We start from the raw sequence: 16,206 nt of genomic DNA, 5'->3' as shown, positions 1-16,206 counted from the left end.
TAAAAGAGCTGTCTCAGTGCTATGATTTTCCTTAAAACCAGATTAAAAAGTTTCAAATAATTTATTGACTTTTAAAAATTTTGATAGTTGTTGATAGATAGCTTTTTCTAGAATTTTTAATAAAAATGGAAGTAGGTCTGAAATTGGATAAAATGTTTTGGTCGAGGTGCGACTTTTTAAGAAGGGGCTGAACCACTGCATGTTTAAAATAAGAAGGGAAGTAACCTGAGGAGAGGGAGCTATTTATGATGGCAAGAATGCTGGGGCCGATGGTATGAAACGCCTCTTTGAGGAGCTGAGCAGGGATACAGTCAGAACGGCAGGTGGTTGGCTTTAAATGGAGGACTATATCCTGTAGGGTGGAGAGGCAGACAGGGGAAAATTGATTGAAAACAGGGACAGCTGTGGGAGGGTTGGGAGGTTCAGAAGGGGAAGGGGTGATTTGTTTTCTAATATCAGTTATTTTATCTATGAAAAATTGTAGAAAGTTCTCTGAAGTTAATGAAGAGGAGTTACAGGTGTTGTCTGCTGGACTGATCACAGAGTTTATGCTGCTGAAAAGAACTTTTAGTCTATGGAGGTTTTTAGATATGAGGTCCGAAAAATATCTTGCTCTTACAGTTTTGACTGAGTCTTGGTACCGGATGAGTAATGCTCCTCTCTTTCCATACGGGACAGTATCAGTGATCAGATCCTTTCCTACTGGCTCTTTCCTCTGGCTTAGCAGTGCCTCAGGAATGTGCTGGTAGCTCGTTGGGATTTATCCAGGGTGTCAGCCCATATCTGCCCTGTTGATACGCAGCCCACTGGACTGAAACAAACCCTGCACCCCTGGCACCATGGAGCAGAGGCTGATGGGTCTGCAGCATCATCTGTGAGGTCATGAGAGCTGAGAATGGGACAAAGAGGTTACACAACTTCAAGAGCTTAAGAGGAGCCAGGGGTCATGTCAGCTGTTCCCCTCGGCTAAGCTAACAGTCTTAGCTTTAGCTTTAGATTTCTTTAGACAATGAGAGTGATATTAATCCTTTAAGGAAAGAAAGGAAAGAAGTTTTTCCAAGAGTTTTTAATCTTCAAACACTAGGTGGAGTTTGTAGAAAATTCCAGTTAATAACATTGTTAGCTGAAGTGACCAGCAGCTAGCATACAGCATTGGCTACCTCTCAACTGCCTAAAAATGCCATTATAAGTTTTAAAAGATTTAACCATGTATAATTTGCCTGAATAATGAGTTAAGCAAAATATCCTCTCAGTATTTTGAAAACAGCATTAGGGAGTGAGCATGCAGTGTGGTTAGTGAGCTAATGCTAATGTGGTCAGCTATACTGTAGCTTTCTGCAAGGTTTTGATGTTATTGTCTTAACATTTGTTTTTCTCTTTTTTGAGCAATATGAAAACCAAGCTAGCTGTTTACCAACTTCATGCCCATCATAGAGTCAGTAGGAGTTGCTATTTAGGGCTTTACTCATGCTTTCCACTGGTAATGATGGACTAAGCAGACTCCATCTCTCAGCTAACATTCGCTACTTTTGGTTCTGTATGAGGATGAAGAAACGCACAACACATAAGAGCACAGAAATGTCCACAACAGTCTGGTTGCAGTCTGCAGCTTGCAGACTACTTTTGTGAGATGGCGCTTCTGTCAGGATAGGAATTCACACTAAAATTTTCAAAATAAAATTAGACTAAATTAGACTAGACTAGTTAGGGTTAAGATAAAAGCCAATAACCTGACCTCCAAAACGTGATGACAAAACATTTAATATAGCAGATTAGCAACAAATGTAGCTAACACGAACAAAGCTACATGTAGCTAATGTAGCTAAAGCTAACAAGCTGGGTTTGTTTTATCTTTATGGCTATGACAGCTTTAGCTAAATTTGCTAAAACCTCACATAGCTAAAGCAAACACAGCTACATTGGCTTACATAATAATGATGACATTTTTTAGTTACCATAGCTATGTTAGCTTTAGCTAAAGCTTACAAAGCCCAAGCTTCCATATTAAAATGGCTGTCTGAACCAAACTTTGGATCCTAAAACAGTCTGCCCACTAACGACTTCCTGTCAGCTAGCTAGCTAGCATTGTGGTTGTCAGATAGGTAGCTTCTGCCTGTCAAGCTATCTGTCAATCAAATGAGACGTGACAATCAGTGCACAGTGAGTTTTTCCTCAATATAATTCTAACCAATATTCAAATTCATTTCTAACCATATGCTGTGTTTCTTTCTGCTGCACTACAAAGTTATATCTAAACACCCTGGCTTTCTTTTTTTACAGTTACTCAAATTTCAAACCTATTTATTCAGATTTGGAAGCCAAAAAAAAAAAAAAGTTTAGTGATCAGAATGAGCATCAGCCAAGTATGCTTATGCAACAAGGAATTTAAGTCTGGTTAGCTTTGATTAAATATGAAAATTAAATAAACTGAAAAACTTTTTCAAATCAAGATTTGGGTACAAGCTCTATGTATTTTTTCTACAAGTCCGTGTGCGTTGATAGCATTGTTGCAATGGGTGCAAGGGGTGTAAGGATGCTGACTAGACATGATCAGAGTATAAAACGTGAGGATGTGAACAGATTTACAAGGTAGAAAAGATCATTTATGATAGCTGATAGCTGATGCCTACAGCATTTGAGTTTCAGTGAATAGATCAATTACTTTCAGTGTTTTGGTACATTGAATAGATGAGTAGGGCGAGTAGATTAATTAGTGCAAATATGCATATGAGAAGAGTTATTTTCAAAGCATATGAATCTTAAAGGTCAGCCTTCATCTGCGAGATTTGTCAAAGGAAACTTTACTGACATTTGTTACAGTCCGTCCCAGCTTCACTAGTACAGTGTGAGCCAACCATCAGACCATACAGCGTGACATAAATCACGCTCAGTGGTCATACTTTGTAGACGATTCAGTCACACAGTGTGGGCTGACAGTCCACTTCAACTGTTACACATTTGACTTCAGATTGCAGTGTTTGCCCAGCTTTAGTGGGTATTAGTTCACTTGATCCAAGCTGGATTTTTTTCTGTGGTTGTAAGGAGGGACTGGCTGGGATGACAGTAAACTCAGTCTTGGACAGGTTGAGCCGAAGGTGGCGCTCCTTCATCCATTTGGAAATATCACCAAGGCCAAAATAGTTGTGCCATCTGGTGGGAATGATAGGACGAGCTGAGTATCATCTGCAAACCGTGGGAGCAGATACTTGCAGTGAGCAGTGGTAGTAGTGCAGTAGCAGTAAGTTTTCAATAGAAAACTTAATGGAGAGCAAAAAACTTAATGGAGAGCAAATGTTGGCTGTGTCACAGCCAACATTTGCTCTCCTTCCTGCTTTTCTTAAGGTATATTCTGATTAACTGTGTTGAATCCACATTTAAAGGAAAGCTGTTCCTCTGTTTCAAAGCTCTGAATAAATTCTGCACAAACTTAAATCAGCAGCGGCTAAAACTGTGCAGAAACATAGTGACTGGGTTTTCAGTTTATTAGTTCTCTGACTGATCAGGTTATGTAACAGCAGATCTGGTATCTGTAATCCTGACAACACAATGGGGATTTAATTAGTGCAAATTAGCTTCACCCGAACTGTTCAGATTGTGAGGGGTGGGTGGGCTCTGTGTGATCCTCTCCCACCAACCAGCTGAGGAGGGAATGCAAACAGGGATAGCTGAGGAGAGGACGATACCACCCACTCGCCCCCTTCCCAGCTCACATGACTGCGATTAGAGCAGAGGAGGAGTGAGGGGGGACAGAGAGAGGGGGAGATGGGAAGACACCATGAATGACATTTTTTTGATCTCACTGCACTGATCACATCAGAGAAGACAGCTTGTCCTGACCGCTGGCCGAGGGGCGTCCGCTTTTCTCTGGGGTAATTCCATTCTGAACTGAAACTTTTGCATCATTTCTCTTGAATTTTGGTTTCTTGGTTTTGCTTTTGTGAACAGTTGTATTGAGCTACATGTGTGCTGTTTTATTTGTAACTTTTATGTGCAAAAAGGTGACCGGATCTTTGTTTTTTAAAATGAAAACACAACAGGAAAGTTGAGAACTTATCACAAGAAAAGGTCATGCATAAATTCTTTTACCCAATAAAAATATTTGCATCAGAATATATTTCACTATTTTTCCTTTTATACATGCTTTCCCTCTTCACAGTTAGATATGCTGTAATACATGCATGCAGTCATTTTTTCATTACTGTGTTGCTGCTGCTCTGCAAGGTGGGCCAAACTTTAATAACTTAAAATATTGATACTTAATTTAGTATTTATCCTAATGTATAGTTTCAAAATTAATCTGTTCATAACTTTTGATATCAGTTTGGAAAGTGATTAATGACTGATGTAATCAGAGACACTCTGGATCAGTGGTAGACTTGGTCATCTCGCAAGTGTCTTTGAGCAAGACACTGAACCCTAAAATTGTTCTTTCTGCTCTGCAGTGTTGATGTTAATGAAAAGAGTAGTGTTTGATGGTCACCCCTGGTATGTGTCAAAACTAGCATCGACCAAACTATTTAGACAGAAAAAAAGCCAAGAATGAACCCATAAATCATATGAAATATTATCAATATGGTATGATTTAATGCAATCATAGAGAACACTCAGTCCGGTAGGACAGTCTTTTCTTTTTAAACCAAAAAGATCAGCTTCTCAAGCATTATGCATGTTGTCTTTTTGGAAAATGTTAGGTACACTGCTAAAAATTGCTGATTCTCTGCATGATAGCTCACCTGTGGAAAACCTTTGCAGGAAAATGTCTTTCTAACAGCCTCCTCAGATACCCTGGGGGCCTCAATGATGATATGTCTCCAAAAAGTCTGCTATTTACACACTTTTCTCACCCAAGCCAACATGACAATCTTCTTTAACCTTATTTTTTGCTGCTTCTCCTTTTGGGCATTGCCTAGTGATTTCAGTCCAGCCATTTAACTTTTTGACCTTTCCACACAAGGTAGCGTCCTTGAAGCAGAGGATGGATGAAACTATTACTATGTACTTTATTTTAGAAAGCCTAGTTATCTAGTAATTCTATAGCAATAATTGTAATTATCTACTAATTTCTCAAGAATAAGGTGTAATTACCTGATTACCCTGGTTAGGGTTACCCTATTTCATCCAAGCAATAATTCGTAAATATAATAATATTAAGGAATAATTTACCTAGAAATGATGTAGTAATTTTTAAGTAATGCCTTGTAATATAGTGGATATCCTCTGGTAATTATGTATTTTGCCCTTACCCTGACCCCTAACCATAGTCCTCCTCAACAACAGTGTCATCGGGCATTGTGAGGAAGTCGATGGGAGATGAGGTTTCCTAACCCTCTACCCTTCACCCTAACCTTCATAATATTGTGGCAAATCTCTGGTAATTAGGTGGGATTTTACCAAGTAATTTCTAAGAAATAAGATGATAATTTTCTATACAAGTTGCTTGATAATTCCCAGATTATTTCTTTGTTGGTTCCACTAAATTAAAGCGAGTCCCTCCTGAATCATTTTTCAAGTCATTTTAGAGTTAGGGTTAGGGTTAGGGGTTAGGGGTTAGGGTCAGGGCAGGGCTGGGTTAGAAATGAAACAATGACCCTCCTCACCCAGGCCGTTGCACAGATTGCAGTGAGCAGTGGAACGAATGTCTCATGTTGAGGAAGTTGCAATAAGAAAAGACAAAGATGGTAATTAATCCAGAAGTGGAAGTTACCGTTACAGGGTCTAGGGGTTTCTGCTCCATGTGTGGCTTTTGAGACAGATGTTCATCATTGGGAAGCTTCTTGCCTAAACCTAACCCTTGAACTTGGATCATCTCAAATATTTCCCCTGCCTGAGTGCCATACCCTAAACCTAAACATTTGGGATGCACACCTAAACCTTGTCTTAGACGTATGGTTGAAAGGTTTGGAAATCTTGTATCCAATCAAGTGCTGCCATTTATTTGTATTAAAACAAGTTGGGTCTCATTTTTTTTACTTTATCAATAATAACAGTTTACAAAATTATTAGGATCTCCATTTATTTCTTTTTTTCATAAGAGGAATGAGGAGTCATTCTAATTGGCCCAAATGGTACATAGTTTGGTAGCCTTTTTGGCATTTGTCTAAATTCCAGATGGCCAATCCATCGCTGCTTATCAGAAAAAAAGGTCCTGTACTGCAATAATTTAACAACACAAATCTTCATATGAAGTTATAAATATTAAGCCCATGATCAGTGTTGAAACACGTTACTTTTATGGTCTGCACTCAATACCCTGAGTTCTCTATGACAAGAAATGTCACCAAGTCAGGCAGTTCAAACATATACAGCTTAAGAAAACAATTTTATTATCTTGATGCAAAGCATGCGCTGTTTCACTTGTTGGAAGAATGTGTTGTGTTCGGTTGTGCTGTAGTTTGTGTTTTATTCTTTCAGTTGCAGGTATGAGAGTGCTAAACTGGTGCATGCTGGGAGTAGCCATCCTGCTGCTAGTGTGCCAGGTCGTCATCCATCAGTTTTGCGAGTGTCTCATTGTCCTGGTGGATGGATTTCACACACTCTTCATCCTTGTGCACATGGCTTTCCCTCTTTCTAAACCTGCAAGCCTGAGAAAACCTCTCTCATCTGTGGAATCCCCTGCACCTCCTGCACACCCTACCCCGTCCTCAGCTGCACCTCCTTCCCCCCAGACTGCAGAGTCGACCATCAAAGCACTGCCTGGCCTCCACACCTCCACTGATGGGTTACTCACCCATGATCAGCCTCCTGTACATCACCCTCCCACTGAAGCAGCCTCTAAAGCGCCTTCTCCAGCTGTGAACTGTGGTCTGTCGTTTACCAGCAGTAGGACTCAGGCTGTGGGAGCTTTCATCTCAGCTCTAGTCCTGACCTCTCTGTGTCTTTCTTGCATCACTGAAATTATAAGTTTTTCCCTAGATCCACACCCAGTACAGCACCCCCTGCTGCCTGTGTTGGTTGGGGCTGTCAGTCTGCTCTATAAGGTGCTGCTGCTATGGCTGAACTGGGATCAGATGCAGGAGGAACAAGCTGCAGTGAACAGGAAGATGGAAACTGAACCTCACCTCGAAGTGGACCACAAAGGTAACATGCTTAAAGCTATGTAATTCCAAATCCAGTGGAGATGAAGTTTTTTCTCCTAGCTAAGTGGAAATCTCAGTTTTCTAAAGCAAATTTATTTCTTGTTTTCCAATGAAACTTAGAATAATCAATATGGAGTTGGTGCTGATTTATATCCTTTTTAAACTCTAAGAAGAGACAGTTAAGTATGCCGCTGTGTCGTCTGCATCAAGGCGCAGTTTAAATGCAGAGAAAGAAATGAGGACATGGTTAAATATAATGGAAAGAGACAATGTATTTATAAACAAGAAAAACATGGATCCATCATCAAAATAGATGCATAACAGTGTAGAATGTACAAGTTTTCAAAGACATTCACTGATACAACTTTCTCAAGACTTTGCACATTTACAGCTTAACAGGACTGATGAATGTGTCATACTGATACAGTGCCTACAAAACTTATTCATCCTCTTGGATATTTTCTCCTTGTATCATTCATTCCGGCATGCATGTGTATTGTGGATATGTTTGTGCACTGTCCTTACCAAATAAACAAATATTGATTTTGTACATCAATCATGGTCACTATAATTTGGCTTTTTGACAAAAAACAATTTAATGTCAAAATGAAAACAGATTTCTACAAATAAATGTCAATTAAACAAAATATGTCAGGTAAAATCAATGACTGCATAAATAATCATCATCTTTTAAGTGACTGACCTAATTCAACAGAGGTCTAGCTAATTGGTGCTAGTAGTCTCGCAATTAGTGGAATTTGAATAGCCTGAGTGCACTGAATGTGTCTAAAATGATAGTAGAATAAAGACACCTGTGTCTGGAAGGTCCAGTCCCTTATTAATCAGTATTCCTGGCTACCATTTCACCATGAAAACAAAAGAATACTCCAAGCAACTCACAGAAAAAACTTATTGAAAAGTATAAGTCAGGGGATGGATACAAAAGAATTCCAAGGCACTGAACATCCCCAGGAATTCAGTTAAATCCATTATCAAGAAATGGAAGGCATATGGTACATGTCCATTCAAGATCAAGAGTTCATTAGGTCAAGAGGAAGAAAGTTCTTTGGTCTAATGAGACCATAATGGGGCTTTTTGGACATCAGACAAGAAGCTATGTTTGGCAGACACCAAACACTGCACATCACCACAAACACACCATCCACACTGTGAAGCACTGCAGTGGCAGCATCATGCTGTGTGGATGCTTCTCAATAGCCAGCCCTGGAAAGCTTGTAAGGGTTGAGGGTAAAATATAGGGAAATCCTGGGGGACAATCTTATTCAGTCTGCAAAAGAACTACAGCTTGGGGAAGATTTGTTTTCCAGCAAGACAATGACCTGAAGCATACAAAAAAGATGCACAGAAATGGTTTAAAGACAACAGGGTGAATGTTCTGGAGCAGCCAAGTTAAAGGGATACGTCAACATTTTGGCAAATTGGCCCATTGCCATAATTCCTATAGTCTTAGTAATAGGTTTGTTACCTTCAGTTGTCGGTGTAAGCTGTTTCTAGATCGGCGCTGCTGAGTTCGGACCTGCTGTGCCAACTCAATGTAAGCAGACGGTATTACAGCTTTCCCTCATCAAACTCATCAAATACACAATCCAACAACTCCAAAACGCTCTCGTGGACAAATCGTGATCTGTACATTCACCACGCTATGAAATAATCATGGAACATTACGAGACAGAGATGTTTTAAAGCTTAATGCAAAGCCGGAACTACACTCCAGACATGGCTGCTGCACTGTGTCACTCCGCCCAGTGCTTTACTCAAGAAATAGTTAAGAGTATTTGCTTCATGTGTCATAGTGTTGCATAAGTATACGTTATTATTTCATAGTGTGAATGTGCAGGTCACAACTTGTCCACGAGAGTGTTTTGGAGTTGTTTGATTGTGTATTTGATGAGTTTAATGAGGGAAAGCCGAAATACCGTCTGCTTACATTGAGTTGGTACAGCAGGTCCGAACTCGGCAGCACCAATCTAGAAACAGCTTGCACCGACAACTGAAGGTAACGAACCTATTACTAAGACTATAGGAATTATGGCAATGGGCCAATTTGCCAAAATGTTGAAGTATTCATTTAAAGCCCAGACCTCAATCTTAGAGAGAATTTGTGGCCGGACTTGAAAAAAGGCTGTCCAACCCCAACAATCTGACAGAGCTTTAGCAGTTTTGCAAAGAAGAATGGAGTTACATTGTACCGCCCAGATGTGTACGCCTGATTGAGACTTATCCACACAGACTCAATGCTGTGATTGCAGCCAAAGGTGCATCTAAATACTGACTTGAAGGGGTTGACCATTTATGCAGTTACTTATTTTACATTACAGATTTTTATTTAATTATCATTACTTGTAGAAACATTTTTTCACTTTGGCATTAAAGATTATCTTTGTAATTTTTGGTAAAAAAAAAAAAAGCCTAATTATGCTGACTGTGATTAATCTATAAAATCATTAAAGAGGTGAATACGTTTTATAGGTACTGTACACTTGATGGGAAAACAGAGCAAACGATTCATATTCTAAGGTGTTTTGGGGCCAAACAGTTCTGAGGGCCCTCTAAGAGAATCTGCCTGTTGAGGCACTCCCTCTAAAACTACAAATTCTAAGACATTTATGCTTGTGCATTCACACTACAGGTGGGACAGCTGAATACTATGATGATGAAAGTGGAGCATCAAAGATCTATGAGAGGAGAGAAAACCGATTTAAGGAGGTTTCAAAGAATAGACTGCCAGAAAAGTGAAGGAATAGTCTCATCCACAGTGAATACTAGTTTCAAATGACAAAAACTTTTAATGACTAAAAAGATCACAAAAACCAGACAGAAGAGGAGACAAACACTCCTAACTTGCTCCTCATTCCTTTTACCCTTTTGACCTGACATCCCAACTGGTCCCAGCTTGGCTGGTCCAGTTCTTTTTTCTCCAAGCAAAAAATAACGTCCCAGACATGTTACAATGCACTCCCAAGTCTAGCCACCCCTCACGCCTCTCAATTTTTCTTGGTATTCTATTAATACATTGTCAAATAATAACTGTAATCCTATTATATTTCCCTTTTATGAATCACTTTGAAGTTTTTTTCTCCCAGAATTCACATCAGCACTTATCCGCTTCCCCTTCTGCTGAATCAATTCACGATGAGCCTTGTGTCCTTTATCTATTTGGTGTCTATTATGAGGCTACTGTAAGGTTAAATGTTTTGCAGTTTGAGGAAGACTCTTGGAAGGAGGGGAAGGTAAAATGGCTCTTTCAGGTTCCCTACCCCTGTACTATACTTAAAGCTCTTATGAGGAACTTTTGGTTTATGCTGATGTTGTCCTGTGCAAGTGCAGATAATGTTTATTTATTTAAGAATAAAATCTCATGAAGCTTTCGTCTAAAAGTTAGGAATATCACTCATTAATGTTTTGTAGCACTTTGTCCTGCACCTACCACTCACGAGTGGATTCAAACAGTAAAAATAACTCAGTAGATATACTCACTTTATCTCCTGATAGTCCCTTCTGCTTCTGTTGGTCAAATAAAAGCATTCATGTTATTTTTAGCTTTTTTATGAACAGCTGAAAACTCAAACCAAAATATATGTGGATGTTGTGATTCTTTTTGAATCATACTATTATTCCCTTTCTCTTTTAAACTGAATTGTGTGAAAGTTCATGACAAATGCTGCATTCTGTCATAACAATCTAGCATTATAGGGGAATTATTATCACTCTGAGTGATATAACTCTCACAGTTTCACTTTGAAGTAGCTGCCAGTTGTGTATTCAGCTGTCAGAAACATCAAACCATGTCCATGTTTGTTTTACATTCTCCTCTTTGTCTCCCACAGTCTCGGCTAAAGGGGAAGCAGAAGGCTGGGCTGATCCAGAGAGAGTCCTGAATGACGTTTGCCAAATTCAGTCTGCCGTGGACGACTCTCTTCACAATGGGGCACTTGTCCTCAGTAACCCGGGAACCTCCTCCAGTGTCCCCGACACAGACTGTCAAACCCCACAGCCACACTCAGGAGTCCAGGATCCTCAGGACAGCAGGAACTGTGAAGATGTGACCTGTGGCACAGGTTTGAGTCACACAGACGATGGTGCAGAGATCTCTGAAGAAAACATGGGACATCATGGTAAGAAAGATTAGATCCTTGGACTTTCACCTTTCTCATCATCGTCCATTAAACAAAAGTGATACCTGAAAAACATCAGCACAGAGATTCTTCTTTCTACATTTGATATTAATATGTAAACAAAGACGTCAATGTGATGAATTAATCCAAATTGTGCACATATTTTGCAATGATATGACAAGAAAGCTTTGTCTTAAAAACTGCTTTATCAAGGTATGAATTCTTGCATAAACAGCTGCAAACCTTTGCAACATGTGTCACAGATAGTGCTGCAAGGTATGAGTCAAATAATCTGTTAATGGCTAAATGTTGATGCAAAATGTAAATCTACTTCAAAATGATCTTATTGAAATATCAGCAAACCCATACATTTTTCAAGCCCTCATGAAAAATATTCCCCTGTTAATACTTTGATTCTGATTTCATTTCAACCCTATCCACAAGGTTATGTGAACTTTCTCTGTCCTCGGAGAATGGAGTTTTAAATTCACATTAAAGTCAAAATTATTGAACAAAATGTGATGTTTTTCTGTCTTTTAGAGGCCAACGCCAGTCAAAATGCATCAAAAACCTCCCAAGTCTGCAAATCCTCAACCCACATTAACACACCTGCACCTTCCAGCGGCGTCTGTCTCTTGCCGTCCATCTTCGTTGTTCAGGGTCTTTGTACCCCCCTCCTGGCTCTGATCAACAGCCTGGTGACGCTGCTGATCGAGCCACATTGTCTGCACAGCTCCAGAGCCTGTGGCATCCTGGCTTACCTGGATCCTGGCCTATCAATGTTGGCTGTGATTACACTGATAGCCACGGCTACTCCACAGGTCAGACACTAGCCGGTCATTTAAAGAGCATGTCATAATGAGAGGCTCTGTTTCACGCAGTATGCTGACAGTCACTTAAGAAGTTTAATAAAAGTGACAAATTGTGATGTTTGAATATAAATCTCCTCTGACTGCTCCCCCTAAATTTCTGCAGGTGCACAGGTACGGACTGCTGCTGCTACAGTCCACACCTCCACACATTTGTGTGTCTGATCTTGGGAGGAGGATTGCAGGAGTCCCTGGGGTGCAGGCTGTGCATGACCTCCATGTTTGGCAGTTAACTGGATCTCTGACGGTGGCCTCGGTGCATGTGCACTGTCACGCCGGGTTTCCATTACACAGGTGAGGTGATAACATGTAGAATCTGCTGATTCAGCCTGTTTATGGTCTCTGGAAGTTCTCTGATTGGCTGGAAGATGTGGCATCAGTTTTAGCATCCATGTTGACATGTCTAATAATAAAGTATGCAGTATATAAATGAATGCACCAACATTTGACTCTTGATCAAAAAAAGTTTGAATGAAAGTGTGAGAGAATGTGTCAAAGCTAACGTTTGAAATTAATGAGGAATCCTTCCACCAACATCCAGGTGTGCTGATGTGCTGTCGGGCGTCACAAAGGTGCTGCAGAGTGTAGGCGTGAGCTGCTGCACTGTTCAGCCAGAGTTTGTCTCCTGTTCTGGCTCCTCAGCAGGTGGTGAGAGTGACCCCTCCCCAGTCATCCACAGAGAGGACCCCACCTTGCCTCCACTCCTGCTGGCCTGCAGCCTCGCCTGTGGAAAGGCCTGCGCTGGAAACATGTGCTGCTCCCCTCTAGAGGAGGAGAGCAGGAGCATGCTGACACCAGCTGGAGAAACAAAAGAAGATCCTCAGACACTCATTATTGAGAATACATTCCTCTGAACTGTCAGCCTTAACCAAAGTATTACCGCTGATTGTGATGATTTCAAGACACAGGCTTTGAAGCTAAACAAAGTGGATGATGGGAACTTCAAGATTAATAAAAACACTGGCTGTACTATTTATAGTATGAAAATGTTCTGATAGTTTTTATGATGTTAACATGGTGCTCTCCCAAAAAGTTTTATGCAGCAAAAATGCTAGCAAATTTTTTTTTAATATTATGTAACTCCACTTGTGCCGGGAACCTTTATATTCTTTGCCATGTTTGTACTGAAATAAAACAAAGAATACCAAAGTTTGCAGTTTCATTTGACTATGAAATAAAATGTGTTTATCAGAGGAGGCATGAATATTTCATGGTTTATTAAGGAATATCTTTTGAGCATATGAGTATTTGATTAACGAGTCATTAATAAAGTGCTTAACAAACACAGTAGTGCCAAGTAAAGGAAAGGACGATATTTATGTGAAGCACTAGTCTCAAGAAAAATTTGATGGACAATCAATATTTTTGTTCATATGCTTTGGTCCATTTCTTTCTTTTCTTTTTTTTTTTGTAAATTCTATTAATTTTCAGAAACATTGACAGCAGCAGAAGACAACCAAACAGCACAGAACAAATACAAAACATGAATAATATGAAAAACATGACTAATACAAAACCTGACAATCACAAAAGATAACAAATACAGAACAAGTGTAAAACTTAACAATGACATTAGGACAAGACAGCACCAAGATCAAGACTCAGCCATGCAACATCACATAACATGTGGTTATCAGAAGTAGTGTAACACACCCACGCTGAAAAAAATAAATCTGCGGTATTGTAATATACCACTTTTTCATAATTTTTCTTAAAGAAAAAATGGTAATAGGATTCATAGAATAAGCACAAAATAAATAAATTAATAAATTAAAATGGAAAATAGGAGCGAGAAATAGTCATTTCAGTCAGGTCGAGTCATTCTTTCCCTTTACATGATAACTTTTAGGAGCTGGGATTCCAACCAAAAGTTAATCTGCCCCTCCTCAGTAAATCTGTAATTTTAAATAGTAAGTGAACTGAAACAGGTTGCCAGATTTTGAAAAAATGTGTCGTTCCCCTTCAATTTAGCAGAGAGGCTTTCCATTGATATAACTTTGTATAGCTCTCTGTACCCCTGTGTTATTGTTGGGGGTTTCTCTTTGATCCACTGAAAAAGAATACAACATCTAGTTAGTAGCAACAGTTTCATAAGAAGAATGTGTTGTGAGGGGTTGCTTTTGTCCATTTATTATGACCTACATTAGTAAATCTGACCGATGGTTCAACCCTTGAGATGAGTCATCTCATTGTTGTTCAAGGTTGTCCTTATCATCCCTTTGAAGGGCAATTGTTTTGCATATGCATCCATTTGACCAACCATAAATAAAAGACTCAAGAACAAACTATTAGAGGCCCAACAGGCAATAAATACAAAAAACAACTTCTAAGAAATAACACTAGCACACAAGAAGTCATTTGAGAAGCCAATGACAGCTGCAACAAATGAGTGTTTTAGTCTCTTAGTCTTGTATACTATCCGGCTGAAACTGTGGTCTGATGGAAGCAACTATAAGATTAAGGGAATTTGTGACCATTCATTCTGTAATGGTCCTAGCCCCAACCCTGAAAAACAGCCCCATACCATATCCATCCTCCAACAAACTTCACAGTTGGTAGTCAGTGGTAACATTCTCCCGGCATCCCCCAGTCTGAGACCTTTCCATCTGACTGCCAAACAGAGAAGTGTGATTCATCACTCCACAGAACACTTTTCCACTGCTCCACAGTCTAGTGTCAGTGTGCTTTACACCACTCTATCCAACAAATGGCATTGGACTTGGTGATGTGAGGCTTGCATGCAGCTGCTTGGCCATGTCCATGAAGCTCCCGATGCACAGTTACATCAATGCCAGTGTAATTCAGAACTCAGCTATGGAACCAGCAGAGTGTCGGCAACTTTTAGTCATCATGCACCTTAGCAGTCATTGACCCCACTGTGATTTTTCACGGCTTTCAGCTTCATCGTTAAGTTGCTGTTATTCCTTAACACTTCCACTTTGTAATAATATCATTACAGCTGACTGTGGAATATCCAGTGGGGAGGAAATTCCCCAAACTCTTATTGCAAAGGTAGCATCCACCTCAGTAACGCTCTTAAAGTCACTGAGCTCTTCAGAATGACCTACTTTGTATCACAAATGTGCGCAAATGGAGACTACATGGCTAAGATTTTATTCACGAGTGGCAATAGATCTGATTGAAACACCTGATTTCAATAATTAGCAGATGTGACCAAATGCCTTTATCCATAAATTTTTTTTTGACTATACAAAAATGGCTTTCATTAGTCCAGCCCACCCACAGAAATGGCTGGGCCCAGAGTTAAATTAAGTTGTGCACATAGGAGCAAAAAATGTAAGACAATGACAGAAAATCACATCACTCAAAGCCATTATCTTTTCATGTAGACATTTATCCGTGTCAAAGCAGAAAAACACCGGCCTAACTGGCAATACTGGTGCAGGTTCAGTGTCGACAGTAACTGACACCCATAAATGGCATGCAGTTGTTATCAGTATGAGCAGTGCCTTTCCTGCATTCATATGTCATCATATTTGTGTTTTATTGTAATCATAAACATTTAGTGTCACTGACCTGCTATGACGTGATGTGGCTCCACCTTTAGATTTTCAGACAGCCAATCACAATGCTTCTTCTTTGCATAAACAACAAGGACCAGACTATTTTATCCTTTTTGGAACTTTTCAAAGAATATTTAAGTACCGATGTGTCGAGTATGTGATTGTACTTCATTTACACGAGCTTTTTCCGATAAATGCAAAATAACATCAACCTAAAACGATGTCACCATGACTGAGAGTACGCTCTGTCATACCAGCTTTTATAAACCGCTGGTGTTGCCAGTGAAAATTGCCCGGATGAGCCTCGGTGGTCCGGGGTGCAGGCTTCAAACCTGTAGCTGCTTAGCGGCAGAGTGGTTCAATTCCACCTTTCGGGCGGAAAAATTGTGAACCTTGACTCGTTTAAGAATGTAGTAGCGGTTCATTATTCCCATTATGGACAACATGCGGAAACCACAATAGCCACTTATATGTTACGTCGTTAAACAATTTCGCAGTTTGAAATTTTAACTAAGGCTGACATTCACGGTGAAAAATTATAATACTTCCCCTCATCATTTTACAAGCTGTATTTATTCGTATTTTTTTCCAACCTACGGTC

General features: G+C 39.8%; 1 protein-coding gene and 1 non-coding gene across 2 annotated transcripts; both read left to right on the top strand.

Annotated features, from left to right (window-relative positions):
• Positions 1–3,832: 3,832 nt before the first annotated feature.
• Positions 3,833–12,935, top strand: LOC121527200 (zinc transporter 1). The gene is made up of 6 exons (XM_041814036.1): positions 3,833–3,869; positions 6,412–7,077; positions 10,925–11,220; positions 11,797–12,033; positions 12,188–12,375; positions 12,623–12,935. The coding sequence occupies exons 2-6, from the start codon at positions 6,420–6,422 to the stop codon at positions 12,933–12,935; spliced, it is 1,692 nt and encodes a 563-aa protein (XP_041669970.1). The 5' UTR covers positions 3,833–3,869; positions 6,412–6,419.
• A 2,961-nt stretch (positions 12,936–15,896) lies between these two features.
• Positions 15,897–15,983, top strand: trnastop-uca. The gene has a single exon. It is a non-coding gene; the product is annotated as a tRNA-Sec (tRNA).
• The last annotated feature ends 223 nt before the right edge of the window (positions 15,984–16,206 follow it).

Source organism: Cheilinus undulatus, linkage group 2 (genome assembly GCF_018320785.1).
Source record: "Cheilinus undulatus linkage group 2, ASM1832078v1, whole genome shotgun sequence".
NCBI lineage: Eukaryota > Metazoa > Chordata > Actinopteri > Labriformes > Labridae > Cheilinus > Cheilinus undulatus.
Note: the sequence above shows the minus strand (reverse complement) of the source record. Positions and strands in the feature narration are given on the sequence as shown.

What these genes read in the sequence shown, in the direction of transcription:
- LOC121527200 (XM_041814036.1), top strand. Translation starts at nt 6,420, where the DNA reads ATGAGAGTGCTAAACTGGTGCATGCTGGGAGTAGCCATCCTGCTGCTA. An exon ending in CCTCGAAGTGGACCACAAAG is followed by an intron (nt 7,078 to 10,924) that starts GTAACATGCTTA and finishes TGTCTCCCACAG; the next exon opens with TCTCGGCTAAAGGGGAAGCA. An exon ending in GCCGGGTTTCCATTACACAG is followed by an intron (nt 12,376 to 12,622) that starts GTGAGGTGATAA and finishes ACCAACATCCAG; the next exon opens with GTGTGCTGATGTGCTGTCGG.